The sequence below is a fragment of the Vicia villosa genome, unplaced genomic scaffold, assembly GCF_029867415.1.
Source record: "Vicia villosa cultivar HV-30 ecotype Madison, WI unplaced genomic scaffold, Vvil1.0 ctg.002086F_1_1, whole genome shotgun sequence".
NCBI classification, from domain to species: Eukaryota; Viridiplantae; Streptophyta; class Magnoliopsida; order Fabales; family Fabaceae; genus Vicia; species Vicia villosa.
In genome coordinates, this window is record NW_026705834.1 from 323,737 (window position 1) to 343,521 (window position 19,785).

The following is a 19,785-nucleotide window of genomic DNA, read 5'->3' on the forward strand; positions in this document are numbered from 1 at the left end:
ATATCCTCATAGGTGTCGGGTTTACCAGGCTCAGGTCACTATAAAATTGTAGTTAGCGGGTTTCCCTCCTTCCATAGCATCTTGCTTTCCTGGGTAACTATTCGACAGACGAAACCCCTCGGTTTTATTCTTATCTTAAAGTAGCTTTCCTTTCGGGTTTGACCAAGATTCTTCCCTAGGGTGCTAGTTTGTTTATGTCACTAAGCGTGATAGCTTAACCGCGCTTCTAGCTCTATCTCTAAAAGGAATTCTTAAACCGGCCATGCCAGACAAGTACTGGTTTAAGTTCCGCCATCCCCTCTCCCAGTTGCTATGAATCGAGAGAGCCCAGTCGCTCCTCCTGCCTAAGGGCATAAATAGAGGCATAACTCGAGTGATGCCTCTTCTAGTAGATCCAATCCAGACAGATCTAGTATACGTACAAGAATCAGAAGGGGTCTTATCCCTAGGTGAGGGGATTGTGCTACTTGCTTTTCTCTTAGTTGAATTATGGGTCTTTCTCTTTTTCTTTCCTTTCTTGTTCCGTCCTGCGCTAAGCAAGCGAGTCTTTCATTCCTTGCTCAAGTAAGTGAGGACAAGCCCCTTTCGTTTATCCGGATCTCCCTATCCGGGGACTTCTCCAACAACCTCTTCTGGTAAACAATCTCTTATGTACTCAGACGGGCCGCTCTACTCCCTGTGTTCTTTCAACGTAGCAAGGAGGCCGGCGGATAATGCCAAGTCGGTCATTCACACTCAGTCAGAGTCCAATTTCCTAGCGGAAGAAAGCCAAAAGGGAAGTTAAGCGTCCTCACCTTTCAATCGAGCAACTGCGTTTCTTCGTCTTAGGCCTCCAACAGAGGTGTATTTCCTTTCAAAGTAAAAGAATTGAGTGAGGGGATTATCTCTCTTTTTTATACAAAAGGGCCAGGCATGGTTCACCAGGCGTACTAATTTAATTCGATAGAATGATGATAATTTTTATCGACCCTCACTCACTAGGGGAAGCGCGGACGAGTGGAAGACTTGGGTGTACGTAGTTCAGAAGACTATCTGCTTAAAAAACTACTCTTCCTCTTTAACTTCTTATTGTTTAGTTAGTTCAGTAGCTCTTTCAGTTCGAACTTGCCGTTCCGAGTTGCTTCTCTCTGTTTCTGTGGTTAGTGAGTTATGGAGTTGGAGCAGTTATTCATTCTTTCTTGAGTTCTAGTTTTTAGAGCTGTGTGACTAGCTTCCATGAGCGGATAGGATCCTCTTCTAGGGCTCGTTTCGGAGTTAAACGAACGTTGTTCTTAAATAAATTATTCCCTTCCCCGAGTTAGACTTTTTAAGAGATGGGTGAATAGACACCAGTGGAATACCTTAAAAGAGAGCCGAAGGAAGAGAACTAGAGAGCTGGAGGGAGGGAAGGAATAAAATCCTCGATTCAAGACAGTCTAAGATCCTAGAGTCTTTTTCGAATGCCCTTAATTTCACTGAGATCACCAATTAAGATTTCGCTTATGGTAAAGGTTGCTAAGCGAAAGCCTCTCTGCAATGAGGGAAAGCCACAGAAGCTGGCCTTACAAGATAGGGGGGCTGTCCAAAAAAGGAGATTCTTTGAGTTCATACCCAGTATAAAGAAGGGCAGCTGCTAAGATCCCAAATCGAGATTGGCTAGATGGGAGTAGCTCATGCCCGGCTCGGGAAATGATGTTTGATAAGTAAGATGGATTCGTTCGTGAAAGAAAAAAAATGCAATGGTGGGAAATGAATAGAAATGGCTGGTATGTTTTAGTCTTTCCCCTAATGAGGTGCCGACATCTGTGTTAGTTCCTAGGAGTGATGTTACAACATCCCTTAGTAAGAGCATCCGAGATAGCCAAAGATCCGAAGGAGAAGCAAGAACAAAGGTGGTAGCACATTAGAATAATAAGAATTCAAATAAAATCCAGCTTAAAGCGCTCAAGGAACCCTATTTCATTTCGAGATCCCTACCCCACAGATTGAGACCGAGTTCCAGTTCCATTTTAATAATTTTTTTCTAAACCAGCATCAGTGACTATCTAAGCACCACCATAAAATTACGGAACAAACTGTAGTTTGCGGCAGTTACTGTTTTTATAGCCATAGTCTTTCTTTGGTTCGAAAGCGAGATTGAGATCTATATTTTATATAAACCTCTGACGGAACGGAATGCAACTTTTTCCTATTGATCCAGTTTACATTTACTCAGTCAGTAGTTGGCCGTTGATTTCATTTAGTTGACCGAGAATCAGGAGCAGCACCATAAGGGGGAGGCAGCATCTGAGCTAGTTTCATCTGTCGATTGAGTTGAATCAGCAACAGAGCCGGTAGCCTCACCAATCTATATAGTTCTTTCTCAACCATCAGTCTTTGTAGATTTATTCCTTTCGTGCGTTCTTTTGATCTAGCCATAGTGACTCTCTATCCGTTGTGGGAGTGAGTGTTTAGGCGGGGCCTAAGAATGAATGATTTACGCGCTCCTTCGTTCATAGCACGGAGTGAGATGTCTATGTTCCCACCAGAACCTACGTACGTGTCAATCAAGGCCTTTTTTCTTTTTGCCTATGATGCCATGCCTGCTGTTACTTCACTCGGTCAATGGGGATAAACCACTGTATCTCGCTTTTTTTGATGCTACTTAGACTTGAATCAACCAACCGGATCTGTTCGATCTCCTGCGGCGAGTGCTGCTTCTTTGACCTGTGCTTCCTACGCCTTTGCCCGTGGGTCAATTGCTCTTGGTTTTGGCACTCTAAGAGAGAGGAGGGGGGATACCGTAAATCCACTCTGCTACAGGCTATTCAGCTAACCTTTTAGAAAAATGTCTTAACTAAAATAAATAAGAGAAGAAAGCCTCAGAACGAAAGAAGGATAAAGCAGAACTTGCGTAAGATAGAAAGATCTCTTATCCCATTTATTGCCTAAAAAAGGGGACCTACTCTCTTTTCTAAATCCAATCAATAGCCCGTTCCAGTCTAACGAGATTCCTCCCTTTCACCTTTCAGTCGATTAAGCAATTGATCCAGTCGTTGACGTTGCAGGTGATTCTTATGATTCCCGTCCCGGCCACCACCTTTTTCTTTAAAATCTGGATCCATAATTATGGCCGGTTAGCTACTGAGATAGCGTGGCTATTGATGGGTGTTGAATGATTCTTGATAACGTGGTTTAGAGCTAACATAGATTCAGTTGGGGTAGAGGTCTTGTAGAGCCTGATTGACCAGTTTCCCTGATGAAGAAGAAAAGAACTCGACTTTGCCAAAGACATATGAGGCATACTCATCTGAGTCTTCGGGTCCAGAAGTCTATACTACCTCCTAAATAGGACTCATTTGGTTAAGCAGTAGATCCAGCTTATGACTCTATTAGATAGACGATGCTCAGATAATCCAGTTCTCTAACGTTAACTAAGAATACTATAAGAGGAGAGGAGAAGTCGACTCATGTACTCTATCTACGAAACCTGCCGTGCCTTTATCGTTGGGGATAATATTCTTGATGGCGAGTGGTTGAGTATATAAGAGAAAGGCAGCTTTTAGGAGTGATCTTTCTTTACTTCGGAGTAGAATAGGTGCAAGGGGGATTACTCTGAACTAACTAAGCCTAAAGGCTATCCAGCTTAAGGATTAAATTCTTTAGACGGGAATACCCCGTCGGTAGCAAAGGCAGAAGGAAAAGGCAGGAATGCACCTTAAGGGGGAGTTCCTGGGTCACGAGCTGGGCTTGCACCAGCGCTTTCCAGATGCATGGTCCGGATTTCTTTCTGATCGTTTGATAACTCGGTTCGTCCTCGACAAAAGGCAAGACTAATGAAGACTACATCCGGGGGGAGAAGGGGTTCTTCTCCCAAAGTCCGTCGGGCCGACGACAACCCGCGGCAACCATACCAAGACCTAACGAGATATTTTTATCTCTCCCTCCGTTTTTGGCGCCAAAAACCAACCTGTCAGCCCGGCCAGGGCGCACGGAGGTGTGTCCCGGAAAAAAAAATAAATACACCAATCCCGATCCATTAGGTTCTTCGATGTGTTCGTTTACAAAGTCAGTCAGTCCCTTTGATCTTTCTCCCAATCGGCAATTCTCACAGCTAACTCTATGTGGAGTTTGGAATTCCTAAATTAATCTTTATGTTCGACCATATCTTCTAGAATGTTAAGGATTATGAGTCGCTTCCCTGGGGAAGCTCTTTCGAGCTTCAGATCCTCCGGACAAAGTTTATTTCTAACTGTGGAGGAGGTTCTCCGCCCGCCCTTTTATAATATAGAAGATTCGGAGAATCTTTTCTTTTAACCATGAAGGACTAGGAGCTTCCGGCCCCATGACCTCGGTTGGTTGATTCGTAGCAAGGGGCTCCTCCTGGTTTGGGTCCGAAGATGACCCCTCCTCTGGAAAAAACCACTTATCTATCCACGAGCCACTCCACGAGGAAGAGGAGGATGCACCACCTAAGGGGCCCGCTGGAGCAGGAGCTTGCTGTGAAGCTGGCAGGTCCATCGGTGGGGTTTGGAAAGCAGGGCTTTGTTGGCCGCTGGATGGTTCGGGAGCGGAACTTCCCTAACGATCTGAGGAGAGGTTTAGGTACTGTTTCCAATTTCCCTCGTTGGTACATTACAGGTTCCACCCTCACTCTCTCCCTTACGCTGTGCTCTACCTCTCGGGCTAGTTTCAAGTTCGATCATAGACGCAAGCAATCTAGTATAGCAAGCCTGCCTTTCAAAACAAAAGGCTACTCCTTTCTTTCTTTGCAACTGGAATAGAGGGACTGCTACTTCCGAATCCGGGAAGTCCTTCTCGAAAGAGTCATCTAAGGCTTTTCGACTTCAACTTGCCTTTAAGCCGGCCAGGCCAGTCTGCTTCTTCGAGTGAGGACTTGCTCGGCCCAGCTCGGTTCTCTCACTACCCGAAATCCTTATCTTATATAATATGGATCCGGGCATTTCCCTTAAGATCCAGCGCCTGCAGAAGTAAAGTGATAGGAGAAGCTGCTGGTGGGAAATCTCTATTCATCACACCCCTCTCACCCGAGCCTCCTGGAAAGAACCTTGGTCTCCAATCTGCAGATGAGTGTCTTCCCTCTTATCCCTTCCCCATTGTTTGGGTTTAATTTCAAGAGCTTGCCTTAGTATGAATCCCATCTACGGCTGAGTCAATAGCACCCTCCAACTTTAGTGATTCAATTGCAAACAGAAAGACAACTGCAGTTGCTGGACTAGCACTTCAATTAGCTGTGACAGTATCCGTTGGTGCGAGTGAGCGTTCCCGCTGCATCGAGAATGGTAAAGTCTTCAATTAACCGGTGTAAGCCTATCCACTCTTACTATGAGGGTTTCCGGTGTGCTAGAATAAGCAGCTATAGAATCTGCCTTACCTTCTTGACTGGTGTTACCGGTATGGGAGTACGAGTAGTTGGTGGTGAAGGCAATGATAATTGTCGTGGGGGCTATTACTTGACTTCATGTCTACCCGGTCCCAGTTATTTTTGGTGAATGCGTAGACGCAGTTGGTGAAATAGAAGCTCTTTAAATAGCCTTTGGCTTACGTAAGATCTATCTCTTCTCTAACAGCTATTCTTTGAAAGAGCTTTCGCACTTCAAATCAGATAGCGAAAGTCAAAGCTAGTTCCTCTTCCAATATACTACCGCTACCTTAATCCTATCAAATAGAAATATTTATCCTTTGAATTACTCATATATATCCTATGTATTAATTTAATTTCGCACCGGAAACTATTCTAGGAGAAGTTCGAATCCGTTCCGTTCGGATATTGATCGGTCTTGGTTTGACATGGTTTACGCGTTACTGGTTCCCGGAAGAGTTAATATCTCCATTAGCTAAACCCTTTCTTACCCTGTCTTTGGACTCGTATTTTGTTTGTACACAATCAACGGAGGCCTCCCCGACATATGTTGCAACGTCTTCAATAGCATGTTCTTACTTCGTCTTTCCCTTAATAAGTCATCAAATTTGGTGCTTTTTGATCCCCAGTTGCTATGGGGAACAAAGGAGGAAATACAATCGATTCCTCTATTTAAGTGGTTCTCGCTTCTCCTTGTTCCTGTTCCTAACTCTTCCCCGGGTAGTTCCCAATGTTTGGTACTTTCTATACTTCGTGGGTGCAACATCAACAAATTCGCTCATGATCAAGTTACAACCTAAGATCTATGACCATATTATGCTAACTGTTCGTATTTCGTTCATTCCATCGGTATGCTCTCAGGTACCTGTAATTGTGATCTGTTTGCCAGAACCAAGGGGTCTTTCTGTGGAAACCTTCACGAACAATCGTCGTTTTTTGATGGTTTTTCCGCTTCTCACCGCTGCTCTTTCCACACCTCCGGATATCTGGTGCCAAATCGTCGCCCGTTTCCTTATTTCTTCGATAATTGAGTTGACTATCTTTGTGGCATCGATTGTACAAGTTCGCGAAGAGGCTGGACGAGTGGAATGAGGGAAAGCGGCTCGATTGACAAAAAATAAGAGTAGCCCCCTATAACCTGGCAAAGTAACTATAAAAGAATTCCCGAGTAATTCTCAACCAACATATGCGATTCATTCCCGTCTTAAAAAACAAATAAGACTTATAAATCAAGCAGTTAGGAAGTCCTAGACTTTAAGCCAGGCTGCTTAATTATTCTATTGAGTTGCCTACCCTCAGGTCATTCGCTGCCTTAAGCCCTACAGTTTCTTCGCTAGCCGTTGTTGGGACTTAGTTCAGAGTTAGCCTAGAAAGGAAAGGCTTTGAAAGCAAGTAAAGCATTCCAATCCCAGCGGATTAATCAATAGCAGTAGAGTCGTAAACAAGAACAGCAGAGGCTGAACAAGTCACTTCCTTAGAGCGTGAACAAAACAATAAGTTAGGTCGTTTGATTATAAAATTACTACTGTTTGTTTAGGAGATTTATTGAACAAGCCTTCTAAATAAAGGCGAAGAAGATAGTAAGTAAGAGTAGTGGCATTCCCAGTGGTCCTTGCCCCTGTAGTTGCAGTGGAAGTTGCAGAAAAACTGGAAACAAGCGCAGGAATCCATTTCAACTGAGAATTCTATAAGATAGTTTACATCTCAAAGTTTCACTTAAATCTCTTCTCACTAGAGACCGTGGAAGATCTCCTTTGAGCCCTATTAGGTTATGCCGGATTCTCTATCGAGCGAGCGCCTTCAATCCAATCTCTTTTTAACTGCTGTTTACTTGCTAAGGAAGCATCTCGTGCAAGTTCTGTTCCATCCCGCCCATTGCTAGGCTAATCCGCTGCATTGCCAGTTCTCTTGGATGGGGTTTCCTTCCCGGCAGTTTGAGTAGAAGGGGAAGTTGGAGGAGTTTCTAGGGCCATTCTCCTGCGGTTTGAGTTTGAGTTCCAGTGGCAGTTGGACTCTCTTTCGATAGCGAGCCAGGCACAGTTGGAGTGTCAGTTGAAGTCGTGGGGTAAGCCCCTCCAGACAATCCTGGTTTTCTTGCTTTCCTTGTAGGAGTCTTTGTACCAGCCTTAGCCAATCCATCAGTGCCTGTCCCGTACTTATATTAAAGTGATTTCGCCTGAGGATAGTATGCTTATTGGTCTAATATCATAAGCAGTTGTAGTGCTTCGCCCTTTGATTCCTGGGAGATCTAAAGCGCTAATTGATACATTTCTTGCTGTCCTGTGTGAGTTGCTTGCCAGACAGAATCCCTTCTAGTTGTAAGCTCTTCCCCTGCGCCCTCCCTATCTTAATCCCTCGCATGTCGATCCAGCCGAGAGAATAGGGAGAGTCCATAGTAGCATTCCATAGTAGTTCCTTGGTTACATCCGGCTCAAAAGAAGACATTTCCAGTTTAGTATAGCATATTTTTACCTTGGATGTAGGTCGAATAAGGATTCTCATTTCTATGGGCGAAATCGGATTTTAAGTTACCTTGCTCCCGAGTCCAAACACGCTAAGGGGCTAAGAGCCTAATTGTAATGGCAATATGTTTCATACCCATCTACCGATCTGACAGGCTAAGGAGCTAAAATGAGCTAACTATCTGTATTCTCCTAACGTTCTTAGGCCTTCTAGAATACTCTTTCTGGACCTTTTGGAAGATCTCCGAGTGAAGGAAAAAGAGTATCCATAGTTACACCTTTCCAAAGGGGGGCAGTTCCCAGTGATCCAATTGCTTGCCTTCTATCTAAGATGGTAGGTTCAAACCATCCAGTTTGAGTGCTAGCTTCCATTGCTATTGTAAAGCGAGTTGAAGTTTTTTTACATCTTTGCCGGCCAGTTTCAAGCTATCTAGTTGCAGTCTCTGCCCGGGGTAAGATTAAGGTTTCCCCTTCTTCAAATTACCTTCTTCAAGCGATCCAATAGGGTCTAGTGCCCTTTGCAAGGCTTGTTTATTTCAAACAGATTGGGACCTCAGTTTTTAGGTCTTATCCTCTTTCAATGGAGAGGGTAATATGAAAAAGCAATAAATTTATATTTCTTGCAAGACCTTCTTTTTCTTGACAGCATTTCCTTATGTGAAAAGGTTGATTCCTTCTAAGTCATACAACCACTCTGCTCTAAGGCTCATTGATCCGCTCCGGGTTGGAAGACTTATACTAGCTAGCTTGGCAAGGTAGGTATAGTACTTGGTTGGAGTAGTTGATAGCACACGAGTAGATTCGATTGGAATTAAAATAAAAGCGTATTACTAGAACAAACTATCAAAGTAGGAATCTGCTCCTCCTATTTTATAATGAGATGGTACTAGGTTAGGTGTATTAAATAATGTCTCTGGTTCTATCCTAGGAAATCGTAATGAAATGTGAATCCCTGTGTCTTGACCCTATGATCTTATTGGTAATTAATCATGAAGCCATAATTTTATTTATCTCTCTGTCATCTAGTGATCCACTAACAACTCTTTATCAATCGAACCGCAGTCAAGGAAATAAGCTAAGTATCCTTTGTTGACTCCTCTTTGCTAAATGTATTGGATGCAGGGGAAGAGGGGGGACTCCGGATCTACGCTCTTGTATGAGTCACTCATTATCTGAGAGTAGGAAGCTCAAAGAATTATACATTCCAAAGAAGTTTATTTCACTTAACTTTGCTTCTCTATTATAATAGTTATATTATAGGGGGACTTCTCTTATCACACACATTTGAAAGCATGGAAGCTCTACTAGAGACTGAGTCATCGGTTAGACTACTGGGGGTCCCTATAGAATGGCTCACTCTCATATACTCCAATCAGGAAAAACCTTTCTCCGACACTTGCTTTCCAACTCTCTACTGGTCTAACGCCATTGATACGGATTGTACTGATCGTGGGGGAAGAACTACAAGTGTTACGAGCCGATCACCAGACTCAGCGAGAAGCATTCCAGCTCCATCAGCTTCTAATACGTCATTACCGGGGTCAGCAACTCCTTCCTCCCGAGAGTACCTTTACTAGACTAGAGCAGTTCCAGCAGCAACTACATCTCCAACTAGAAAAACTAAATTAATGAAAGTTATACTATCGTATAGTCGACTAAAGTGTAGTGTGTTCCCCTTTATTATCTAAATCTAAGCGATGATTTTCGTGTGCTGGTTCGCTAACTAACTTACGAGAGTTATTGAAAACAAGAGTGCTATGTCCTATAGTCTAAAGCAGATCTTTACTAAGGTTCCTTTACCAGTGGATAAAGTCTTGTATTTATTTAGTAAGCCAAAGGGGGAGTTTTCTATCCCGACCAAGTTTAAATAGAGGTGTGAAGTTTTCATTCTTTTAATTAACGAGAATTCTTAGAGAGAGCCATTAGTCTGTGAAAGATAATCTAGTAATCTCTCCTTCCTCCTCCTCCAGTCGACCCTTCGTTCTTGTTTTTCTCTTGCTATAGTAAGCTAAGTTCTCTCCTTATGACAAGCAGTCAATGAAGAAAGACATGGTTGAGTCAGTCGAAGAAGCAAATGCTCTCGCCTTAGGGAAGCATACACACCTACTGCGAATTAGAGAGACCTGACCTACATTCATTAATCATCTCGTAGGAATTTCCCTTCTTTGCTTTCTTTCAGTTCCTTGTTCCTTCCCTTGTTGGTTCACTTCACAATCTACAAGCTCCTTCTTTCGGGGACAGGGACTCCGAGGGGGTGAGTGCTTTTCCGGGGAAGCACGCACACAGCGCTCATTTAAATTGACTTTGAAGCGAAAAGAGGAAGGCAAAAAACGGAATCTCGCAGGTGCCCCATCGGAACGGGGACTCTACGCTCACCGTTGGTCAATCCAAGTGGCAGCGCGCGGGCATGGTAGGGTGGCCCGTTAGTACAGGGAAGTCCTTGTTCTCGAGTGAGAGTTTCTTCAAGGCCTGAATTCGAGGCCTGTTCTGAAAGCGAGATTGTATTCCGGCAACATGGCCCCGAGAAACGTCCATTTTGAGGCCTCTGAGAGGATTTGTAAGATGCAGCTGAGTGGCAGCTTCAAAACAAACGTTATCCGGAACCTATGAATCTCATCTGGACTCTACGCCTACAGCAGCATAGGTAGCGGGCATTCCAGCAGCGATAGGCTTCGCTTGCTCGTTTCACCCCGAATAAGACTCATATTCGAGGCCGTGAAAAGCTTCCATGTTGCCATACGTGATAGGGGCCTCCTACCTGAGCTGCACCAACTACTTGAGAGGGCAAGGGAGATCAATGTTGCCGTAGCTACTAGTCCGAGCTACTATACTAACCCGAAAGCTGGCCTTACTAATCTAAAGCTACAGCGGCTACAGTTGGCTTCCAAGACGGGGGGACGGGCTTCTTAGTCTCCTTTAGGGTGCAATAAGAAGTCGAGGTCTCACGAGCCCACTAAAGGAAGGTGCAAGATCTCGGTTCGGGTAGCCAGCTATAGTAGCAGTGGCATCTCTCTCAGCTGGTTCAGGTGGGGCTGCTCGAGTTCTAGTTGGGCAATCAATAGCGGGCTGACATTAGTCGCAATAGATAGATTCTCATCCTTGCCTTTTTACAGATTACTTGGGGCATTAGCTTCTGCTTTGCCTTCCGTCGCAGCCTTACCCTTACTCTGAAAAGAGCTTATACTACTCTCTTTAAGGGCGTGATACCAACTGGAGCGTAAAAAACCACCGGCCTTTCGGGGAAAGGATCCTTTCTGTTTCGGCGACAGAAGGAGCCGCCGGAAGTCCTTTCCTTTCCCTTAACCTTTTCTACATTTTATTGTCCTGGTGGATACATTGGTAATTATACTCACAATGCGATCCATCTCACACGAGCCCATTTTAAAGTAGCTTTCTCCCATTTATAAGAGGGAACAAGACGTACTGGTTCAACGAAATCCGAACTTCAATCATTAATTACATTAAAGCAATCGTTATCCAAATAAGTCTCTCTCTATTTCAAGCAAGAGCTATTCGTTCGTATCCTTACTCTCCATCCACTTTGTTTAATGGCCTTTGAGGAAGGAGGGATCGAGCTTTATAGGTAAAAGGACAGAATAGGCCTTATTATAACTGGTTAGATAAATGGTAAAAGGTCATATTTTTTTTAATAAAAGCGGATGAACCCTTCTCCCTGAATCCGATGCGGTTACCCGGAATCAGTACCAAGTTCAGTTGCCTAAGTGACTCAGAAAATCACTGAGTGACTCAGTTGCGGTAAAGACTATCACTCTAGATTGAACTCTCGTACGTAAGGCCCCTCCCCTATTGATAGGAACTCTAACTCCAACCTCGGACTGGCTTTTGCAGTCAGAAAGTTGGCAAATGAACGAAGGCGTGGAGAACAAAGCAGTCGAACCGCCGAGACCACTTTACCGATTCCATTCATTTATAGACGAACACTCGCCAAGAAAGCGAAAGATTTCAAGTTCCCGCTGGCGTATTCACTTATTTAATACTTAAGGCTTTACTTGCCTTATTAATTGTATATATAATTTTTTAGAGAGGAAAGAGAGTCATCAAATACCTCTCGTTCCAACTAGGTAACTGCCTTAGCTTTCTTATCTTTTTCAGTCAGATCGGGAACTCTCCTATCTCCTTTCTCATTCTGTTAAGACTCTCTCCTTTCCTCCCCAAGGGCTTTCTCATTCTGTTAAGGTTGTGAAGCCCACCCAGTGTGTTCTTAGTTGAAGTGCCTTCCTCCTCAGGGTCGGTTTTAGAACCTTTGAACATCCAGCACTAATGATGCGGCCGAGCATCCTTACGAACAACCTGTCCTTACAAACATCCTCGAGAATTTGACTTCCTCAGTGGGTCCTTTCTGCCTCGGGCATAAGCCTGTACCGAGCCATTCATTTTTCCAATCGAAAGCAGACTGAGGGGAAAGAGAACAGATCTCCTCTCTATTCTTAGAGAGTCAGAAAGTCTCATTACAACTAGGGCCTTAGATCTTCCTCTCAAAAGTGAGTCCGAACTGCCCCTTCTTTCTATCAATATCAGTACGCCCATATATAGTCAAAGAGGGAATGCCGAATGCTACTAACTAAGAAGCTCTTGGAGAATCAACTTCAAGTCTTTTCGACGAATCCACTGCTTGAGAATCTATCCCTTTCTTACCGAAACTGACATCCATATAATAGTCTAAGGAATATGCCCACAATCAGACGATAGAGGGAGATAATCCTACCAAACCAGCAGCCATACACAAAAAGAGCCCTAGAAGCCAGAACTCTTAACTAACCCTTAGGCGAGCGAAGGGACTCCCCATACGGGACCGGGGAGGCACGAGCGGGAGTAAGAAGAAGAAGCAGCACATTCATCTTCCTCTATAAGGGCTTACAAGACGAGACCTAGGTGGCACGTTCCCTTAATAATTCCTCGCCTTAGGTCAATCAGTTCTTCGCCATGCCTTCTTCATCATGCGTCACTATTTGATTCTTTATTTTCCTCGGGATTTTAATCCATCTCCCCTTAGAGCACCAGCCTTTATTCCGCATCGAGGAGCTGGTATAATAAAGAATTTGGGTGCGAAGGTCTTAGGCGTCTTTCGATGAGCTAGACTACAAGTGAAGAAATCGGCTTCTCAGCCTAGCTAAAGAAAGTGAGGCAGCACTATTCGCTTGAAGTAAAGTGTCACTTGCTTGCACAAGCCTTCTATATACGACCCCTTCTTCTTCACTTCTTCGAGGAGGTGGCTTAAAAGCTGCTCCTTTAAAGAATGCCACCCGCTTCAAGTAAAGTAAGAAGTCCCATTTATTCCTCTAAGCGTTTATTCCGCTAGTCTGCCCCGAAAGCAGAACAAACACTCATAGCATATTGTCGAAGTCTGCTTTGCTCCATCTGAGGCTAGGCACCTAATCTCCCAAAAAGAAGACGAGGGCGAAGGTCTCGTATCAACCCGAATTGTCTCTTAGCTTTGACTTAATATATGCAACAAATGCTCTCACTTATCTTGCTGTTGAGAATGGGATGCTAATCTTTGACACCGAATCGAGCCTGATAAACTGCCCGGATACCATTCCTGCTAACGACTTTCCACTCAGCTCTCCTCGACTTCTCTTAGTCTTATTGACCACTCTTGCCTAGCCTAGCTCAGTCGAGTTTGACCTCCGCTCTCCTAAATAAGGAAGGAGTCTTTTCCGTCTTATCATCTTTACGTTAACGGGAATCCAGATCTTCGTCAAGCTTTCGCAAACCTATCCTTCACCTTTTCTATTTTTCCCCTTCCCCTAATCTAGTAGCATTCTTTCCTCAAGTTATCATACCCCAAGGGACAGCTTTCCGCCTCCTTTCGAGAATCTAGCTTGGTCCTTTCTTTTACACCTTGTGGAAAGTGGAGTGCATAAGCCCTTTTCGAATTAGATATAGTATTTTATATATTACTAAAAACTCAAAGCGTATCGAAGACCGGTTGAAAGAGCGCTTGAATGTCTTGAACCAGGACGAGTCAAACTTTGGATGTTCTTTGGGGCAGCAGTCGCAAAGGCCCACTTACTACTCAATGCAGCACTGAAGCTCATCACATTTTTGGGAGAAGGCGACACCAGAAAACGATAGAGGTTCGACGAAAAGCGGGCATAGATTCGAGAGAGGGAATGAAAGACGCTCGAGTGAGTGCCCTAATATAGATATGGAGGGAATTCAATAAGTGTAAGTAAGTTGGACTCTCAGAGAGGATAAAGTGGGTTGGCTTCAGCGAGGACACCGCCCCTACTACTCACATCCACTATGAGACAATCAGAATATCAGAAGAGAACAAATTCCACACAACAAAGGATACGGTTCACTAGGTTCTACCGGATATGGTATCAGCTGCCCAAGCTACATAACCTGAAAGGAATCATGTCGAACGTACGTAGTTATATGTTGAAGTCATAGTTTGGATTATCTCGTCTAGATTGGGTTGGTGTTCAGTGAATATAGATAAATAAACTCAAAAAGAGCACCGTGCTATACTGGCAGAGCACCTCTTCAGAACTCTATACCCGGAGAACTACATGAATGGGTTGGTTGCTTAGCAGCTGTGAACAAGACAGACCGGATAAGGGGAGTTCTCTCTCTAATGGAGTTGATGGAATAGAGAAAGAGAATCTGATAACCCCGGTTTAATAAAGAAGATAATGTTTCCGCGTATCTGTTCCTTCGGACTGTGTACAACATTGGACGTCGATCCGGATGGGTTTTCTTTGCACTGTATCTTAAGCAGTGTTCAGTGAGTCTGAAGTTGATGTACGGGGGGCCCTTCTAATTCAGATTAACGTCCTTTGCTACGCTTACTCCTGCTCTTATTGGAATCTAAGCCTATATAGAGAAGATATATGTCAAATAGCTTCTTCGAAGCATTCTGACTAATACCGGGGATTCTCCAAAAGTCACTTTCACACTGTAGATTCGCCAACTACCGATGGGGATCGACACTACTTCCAACACTAAGATTTGGCTTAGACTAAAGCTACGATAAACATTCGAAACGAGAAAACGACTATTACTCGAACGCGTACTACTGCCGCCCCTGTCTTACCTCCTCCTCCGGTCTAATAAAAAGAGAGCTAACACGTACTACCAATAAGAGAATTAGACTTTCGCTAGGCGCTGAAAGCCCTCCTCTACCGGCTGCAGACTCTGTCTTAGTGTTTCCCTTCGGTAAGGAATAATAGTCCTAACACCTGCTAACAAGAAGATTTATTATCTATTATCACTACAGGGCGCCGTCCTTGGTAACGCAGCAGACAGTTCCTTTAGTGCATTATACCCGGAAAATTCGACCGGAGGTGCTTTCAGGAGTCTTAGTTCCAGGAATAATGAATCAAAAACAAACACTGCCGATTCCCCTTTAAGCAGCTACCTTTAAGCCACTCTAGTTTCAGTTTTCACTTTAACATTTAACAGTAGTTAACCCTTTCTTTTATTTATTTTATAGGAAGGACGCCTAAAAAAAAGGAAAAGAAAGAAAAAGAAGACAGACCCATGCAAGCCTAAGCCTATAAGGCTCTAGCTCTACCTTCTGTTCTGTTGCATTATCCGCCCAACTCCACATCACCAAGAGCCACCCTTACGAACTTATTTTATGCCCGGAACCCTATCTCAAGTTGGTAGCATGTCTCAGCGCCTCTCCTTCTTTGTGCATCCCAAGCTGCTGACTTTCCCTTCTCCTATTAACTAAAAAAGCATTCCAACTCAGTTTCAGTTGAATTGGTTGAATTAGATCGATCCTCTTCCCGAGCGAGCCCTTAACATGTGGATTGACCGACAATGGATATGATATGTTTCGGCCGGGGATCCCTGTTAGTGCGAGTTCCTTATGACTTGACTGCTCCTCTAATTGAACAGCGCCTTGGGATAGCAATAAAGCTAAAGAAATCTTTCCCAGCATAAGGGGAGATTGCAATCCATTCGTCCCGTCCTAAGAAGGTCAGGTTCGAGTGCGGCCTTTTTCAAGGATAGTGTATCCTCTTCTTTCAATAATCAAGATTAAGCTGACTTGATAGAGGCACAAAGGACTCAGTCTTGTAATATGGAATGGAAGATCAGTTGAAGAATAAAGGTAAGCCGAGCGTTAGGGCGGCTAGTTTTCTCCGTTCAAGCTTAAAACAAGGCATAGGTAGATATAAACTATAGTTTAACCTGCCATGCCAGGGAATTTGGAATTTCCCTTAGTGTGAAAGGATGAGTTCTCTATCTCACTTCTCTCTTGAAGTTCCTTTCCTTTCTCTTCTCCTGTGACCTACCTTTAAGACAGCAAAGAAAGGCTCGTTAGCTATAGTATAGGCTTGAGCAGGGATTATCTTTCTAAAGCAGCAGCACCCCGAGGCAGAAGTCACTTCACTTGAGCTAGGGCAAGATTAATAAATCATATTCTATTGCAGAGAGGGAATCGTTTGAGTCATTGAATTACGATAGGAATCCGCCTTCTTCTTTACCGGTAGGAGAGTTCAGTTCAAAATCCCTATTTCAACTTCATACAGACTGGCAATGATTCGAACTTTTTATTCTTAGTAGCCTTTCCCTATACCTGTTTTCTTTCCTCGGGACTATAGGATTTATAGCTGCTCAGTCCGTTGACGGTAGGAATTGCTATTCACTATTCAGTCAGGAATGGAGTGGAGGGGTTACCGATCCAATCCTATCTTCTAGACTAACTAATAGGAGCTAAATACACTCCCTTTCACTTACTAAGACACTAGGCAATGGGCCCGCATACACAGTTCCTCGCTGACACCTTAAGCTAAAACAAAATAAGAAACAGACCTTTCACCGAAACATGGATAATATTATGAAGTCGTCGTTGAAGTCAAAAGCGGAAAAGTAAACAAAAAAAAGCGATAAGTAGGCTCGCTATTGCGAGCTATACGAGCTGTTTGCCTTTATACGGCTTGAACTCATTTGTCAAGCAAGCTACAAGAGAGAGCGGCCCAGCCGCCCACTTTTAGTTAATAAACCAGTTCGGTCACTAACAAAATGGGGAGCACGAGCCCCCCACACACTCCCAGAAACAGTTGGGGCAATGGGCCGCCCCCTTGATCAAGCCCTCGCTACAGGCCCCGGCGCAGCCGGCGGCCGCCTCATTGGTCGTCACTTTGGCGGCCCCTTCCACAAGGGGGGTTTGTTGGGGCTGGGGGGTGGCCCCCCCCCTTGTGAACGGCCCCTCGGTACGGGGCGGTTCCAGCACCGCCGGCTGTAGAATGTTCTTCTCTAGCGGCGCAGGTATGGGAAAGGACAGGGGTCTGAAAGCTTCCCCTGTTTGTGGGATTAATTGATTGGATACCCGAGAACCATAATCTTTACTAGGAACAGCTTCTACGACGATAGGCGTAAAGGCATGATTAGTTCCACAAATCTCACTGCACTGACCATAGTAAACCCCTTCTCGTTGTACCGAAATAGATATCTGATTTAAACGACCAGGTACAGCATCACATTTGACACCTAAGGAAGGTACAGCCCAACTATGAGGTACATCAGCAGGTGTTACAATAATACGTAGATGAGTTTTGGCTGGTACAACCACTCTATTGTCCACTTCTAATAAACGTGATTGACCCAATTCTAGATCATCTTCCGGAATCGTATAACTGTCAAAAGTGAGTGACTGTTCATCGGAACTGTTATAGTCTGAATACTCATAAGTCCGATACCATTGATGTCCAATAGCTTTGATAGTCATGGCTGGATCTACTACTACCTCGTCCATTGAGTATAACAGAGCAAATGATGGTATAGCAATGAACATCGGGATGATACTAGGAAATATGGTCCGAAGAATCTCGATAGTAGTTCCATGAACAATCCTTTGCGGGATTGGATTTTTTTGATAGTGGAAATGCCATAAAGCGCGAACCAAGATCCGTGATACGAAAACCAAAATAAGAATGAGGAAGAAAAAGATATCGTGATGTAAGTCTATTATTCCTTGCATCATAGGTGTTGCTGCGTCTTGAAATCCTAATTGCCATGGTTCCGCTGCATCACAAGGAGCAATCGTGAGGAATAGCCATTCTAATTTCATTTGCTTTGGTTCATTTTTTAACTGCTCCCCCCAACAAGAGGAAAGACTTGTTTGTTGTAAATCGCTGGTTGGGTTTACCAATCAAGAAAGACATGAGACTCTTTTTTCTTTGTCGTTGCTTGGCTGTAAACCAAGTGCTTTTCGATCTTAGCCGATCTCAGGTTGACCGTCTCTCCGGCCCCCTTTCGGTGCACTTATTGGAGAGCTCTTTGGGCCTGCCGCTTTCTCAATCGAAAATGGAAACCTTTAAAGATTAGCCTACTTAACGATTCTTTCTATCACTTACGTGATTTCTTCTCTTAGTAAATTTATAGAATAAGGGATTCAGGATTCAATTGAAAATGGTACTTTTTTTGATTGAATTCAACCAAACCAAGAACTTCTTCTCTTACATCAACTATTATAATATAATAAGTAACTTCCTCCGTAAAAGCTATTATTCCATTCGAGGGACCTTTTTTACTTACTCCTAAAAAGTCAAATCGACACTTTAGGGAATTTTTTCATAGATCGGATTTCCTTTCCTACGAGACATCGAAATGTGCCATTTTTCCTTGGTTGGGAAAATTGTCCTAAATGCTGATTTCCTTTCTAAAGGTGCAATCCATAGAAGCTTTAGCAAAGGGCTTGTCGAAGGACCATCTTTGGGCATTAAAACTTCCAAGGCGGATACGCCTATGCCTGGCTTCCTTCCTCCACTGAACACTATCTACCGTGGCGTGGGATAAAATTTTCTTATCTTCTTTCCTCGGTATTTACCGCTGTGCCCCTGCGCTATCAATAAGAAGGAATACCCGGCAAAGTCCCTTCTACTCATAGCGGGTTATTTAACTCCTAAATTCAGGCAGTTAACTTGGTTTGCGCAAGAATAGAATAGGTTGAGAGCTTAAAGCTAAGATCGAGACGGGAACAGAACTGAAAGCAAGTAGACAGATAGGTTGTTTTCGACGAATCCCCTGCTTGAGAATCAGCTGTTCGCGTTTCTCTCGCGCTATAGCCGGGAGAAAATAAAGACGAAGGGGGGATCCTGCATGTGCAAGCTGGAACCTACTACCGAACCTACGATAGAAACAAGAACGAGGGAAACAAGGAATTACAAGCAAATGCAAGAGGAAGAGGGGTTATACCGAGCTAAAAGCAAGGGATAACAAGGAAAGACAGGTTATAAGAGTTAAGGTTTTAATGCGTGCAATGTACCAACCTGAAGCTCCAATATCGTTCCCATTACGTGCTTCTCCTCCTCGTAAGACTAACGGGAAGCACTAATGCTCTCTTGTGACTGGCAAACACCAGCTTTCAGCCTTTGTTTGTAAGTGAAATATAGGCTTTTCATCCCTACAACTTCACTTCCTAAGCTCAGCAAGACTGTAAGAAGGTGTTAGCAAGGTAGTTCCAGGCGAAGCAAAGGAAGCAACAGGGTTAGAACAAGGAGATAACAGAGGAGTTATACCTAACTAAAAGCAAGGGATAACAAGCAACAAGCAACAATGGATTCAGTTTCTAATGCTAGGTAAAACCTCTTCGCTTTGCTCGAGCATCTTCAAACCTCCTAGATTTATTGTTTATAGTCTTCTCTCTCCCTTAGGCGGACTTTCGATTTTGAGTAAGTTCCTATGTCAGAAAGAGCGGCCCCACATTTCCTGATACGATAACGGCGGATCAGCGACATCAATAAGTAAAGGAGTCAGGGGCGAAACCTTTCATCTGACACTCTATCTATATCTATAGCTAGATCAATTCCTATTCTTTCTCACCCGAAGGAACTCAACTACCTTTCGAGAAGACCGAGACGAGAATCACGAGCTACCTTCCCTTCTGCCCTTTGTCCCGAGAAGCACTTCGCTTGAGAGAAAGAGCAGTCAGACTACTAGGGGAATCAGAATATCTTGAGCCAAGAAACCGCGCGGAAGGCGGGAAAGATGACAATTCAGTTGGAA

At 43.9% G+C, this 19,785-nt stretch overlaps 2 protein-coding genes across 2 annotated transcripts; one reads left to right on the forward strand and one right to left on the reverse strand.

Annotated features, from left to right (window-relative positions):
* Nucleotides 1-1,018: 1,018 nt before the first annotated feature.
* On the forward strand, nucleotides 1,019-17,946 carry LOC131637808 (uncharacterized tatC-like protein ymf16). The gene is made up of 2 exons (XM_058908387.1): nucleotides 1,019-5,424; nucleotides 5,721-17,946. Exons 1-2 carry the CDS (start codon nucleotides 5,259-5,261, stop codon nucleotides 6,431-6,433), a joined length of 879 nt encoding a protein of 292 aa, XP_058764370.1. The 5' UTR covers nucleotides 1,019-5,258; the 3' UTR covers nucleotides 6,434-17,946.
* LOC131637796 (cytochrome c oxidase subunit 2) lies at nucleotides 6,364-18,247 on the reverse strand. Its single transcript, XM_058908375.1, has one exon. The coding sequence runs from the start codon at nucleotides 17,846-17,848 to the stop codon at nucleotides 16,793-16,795; it is 1,056 nt and encodes a 351-aa protein (XP_058764358.1). The 5' UTR covers nucleotides 17,849-18,247; the 3' UTR covers nucleotides 6,364-16,792.
* Between the last annotated feature and the right edge of the window lie 1,538 nt (nucleotides 18,248-19,785).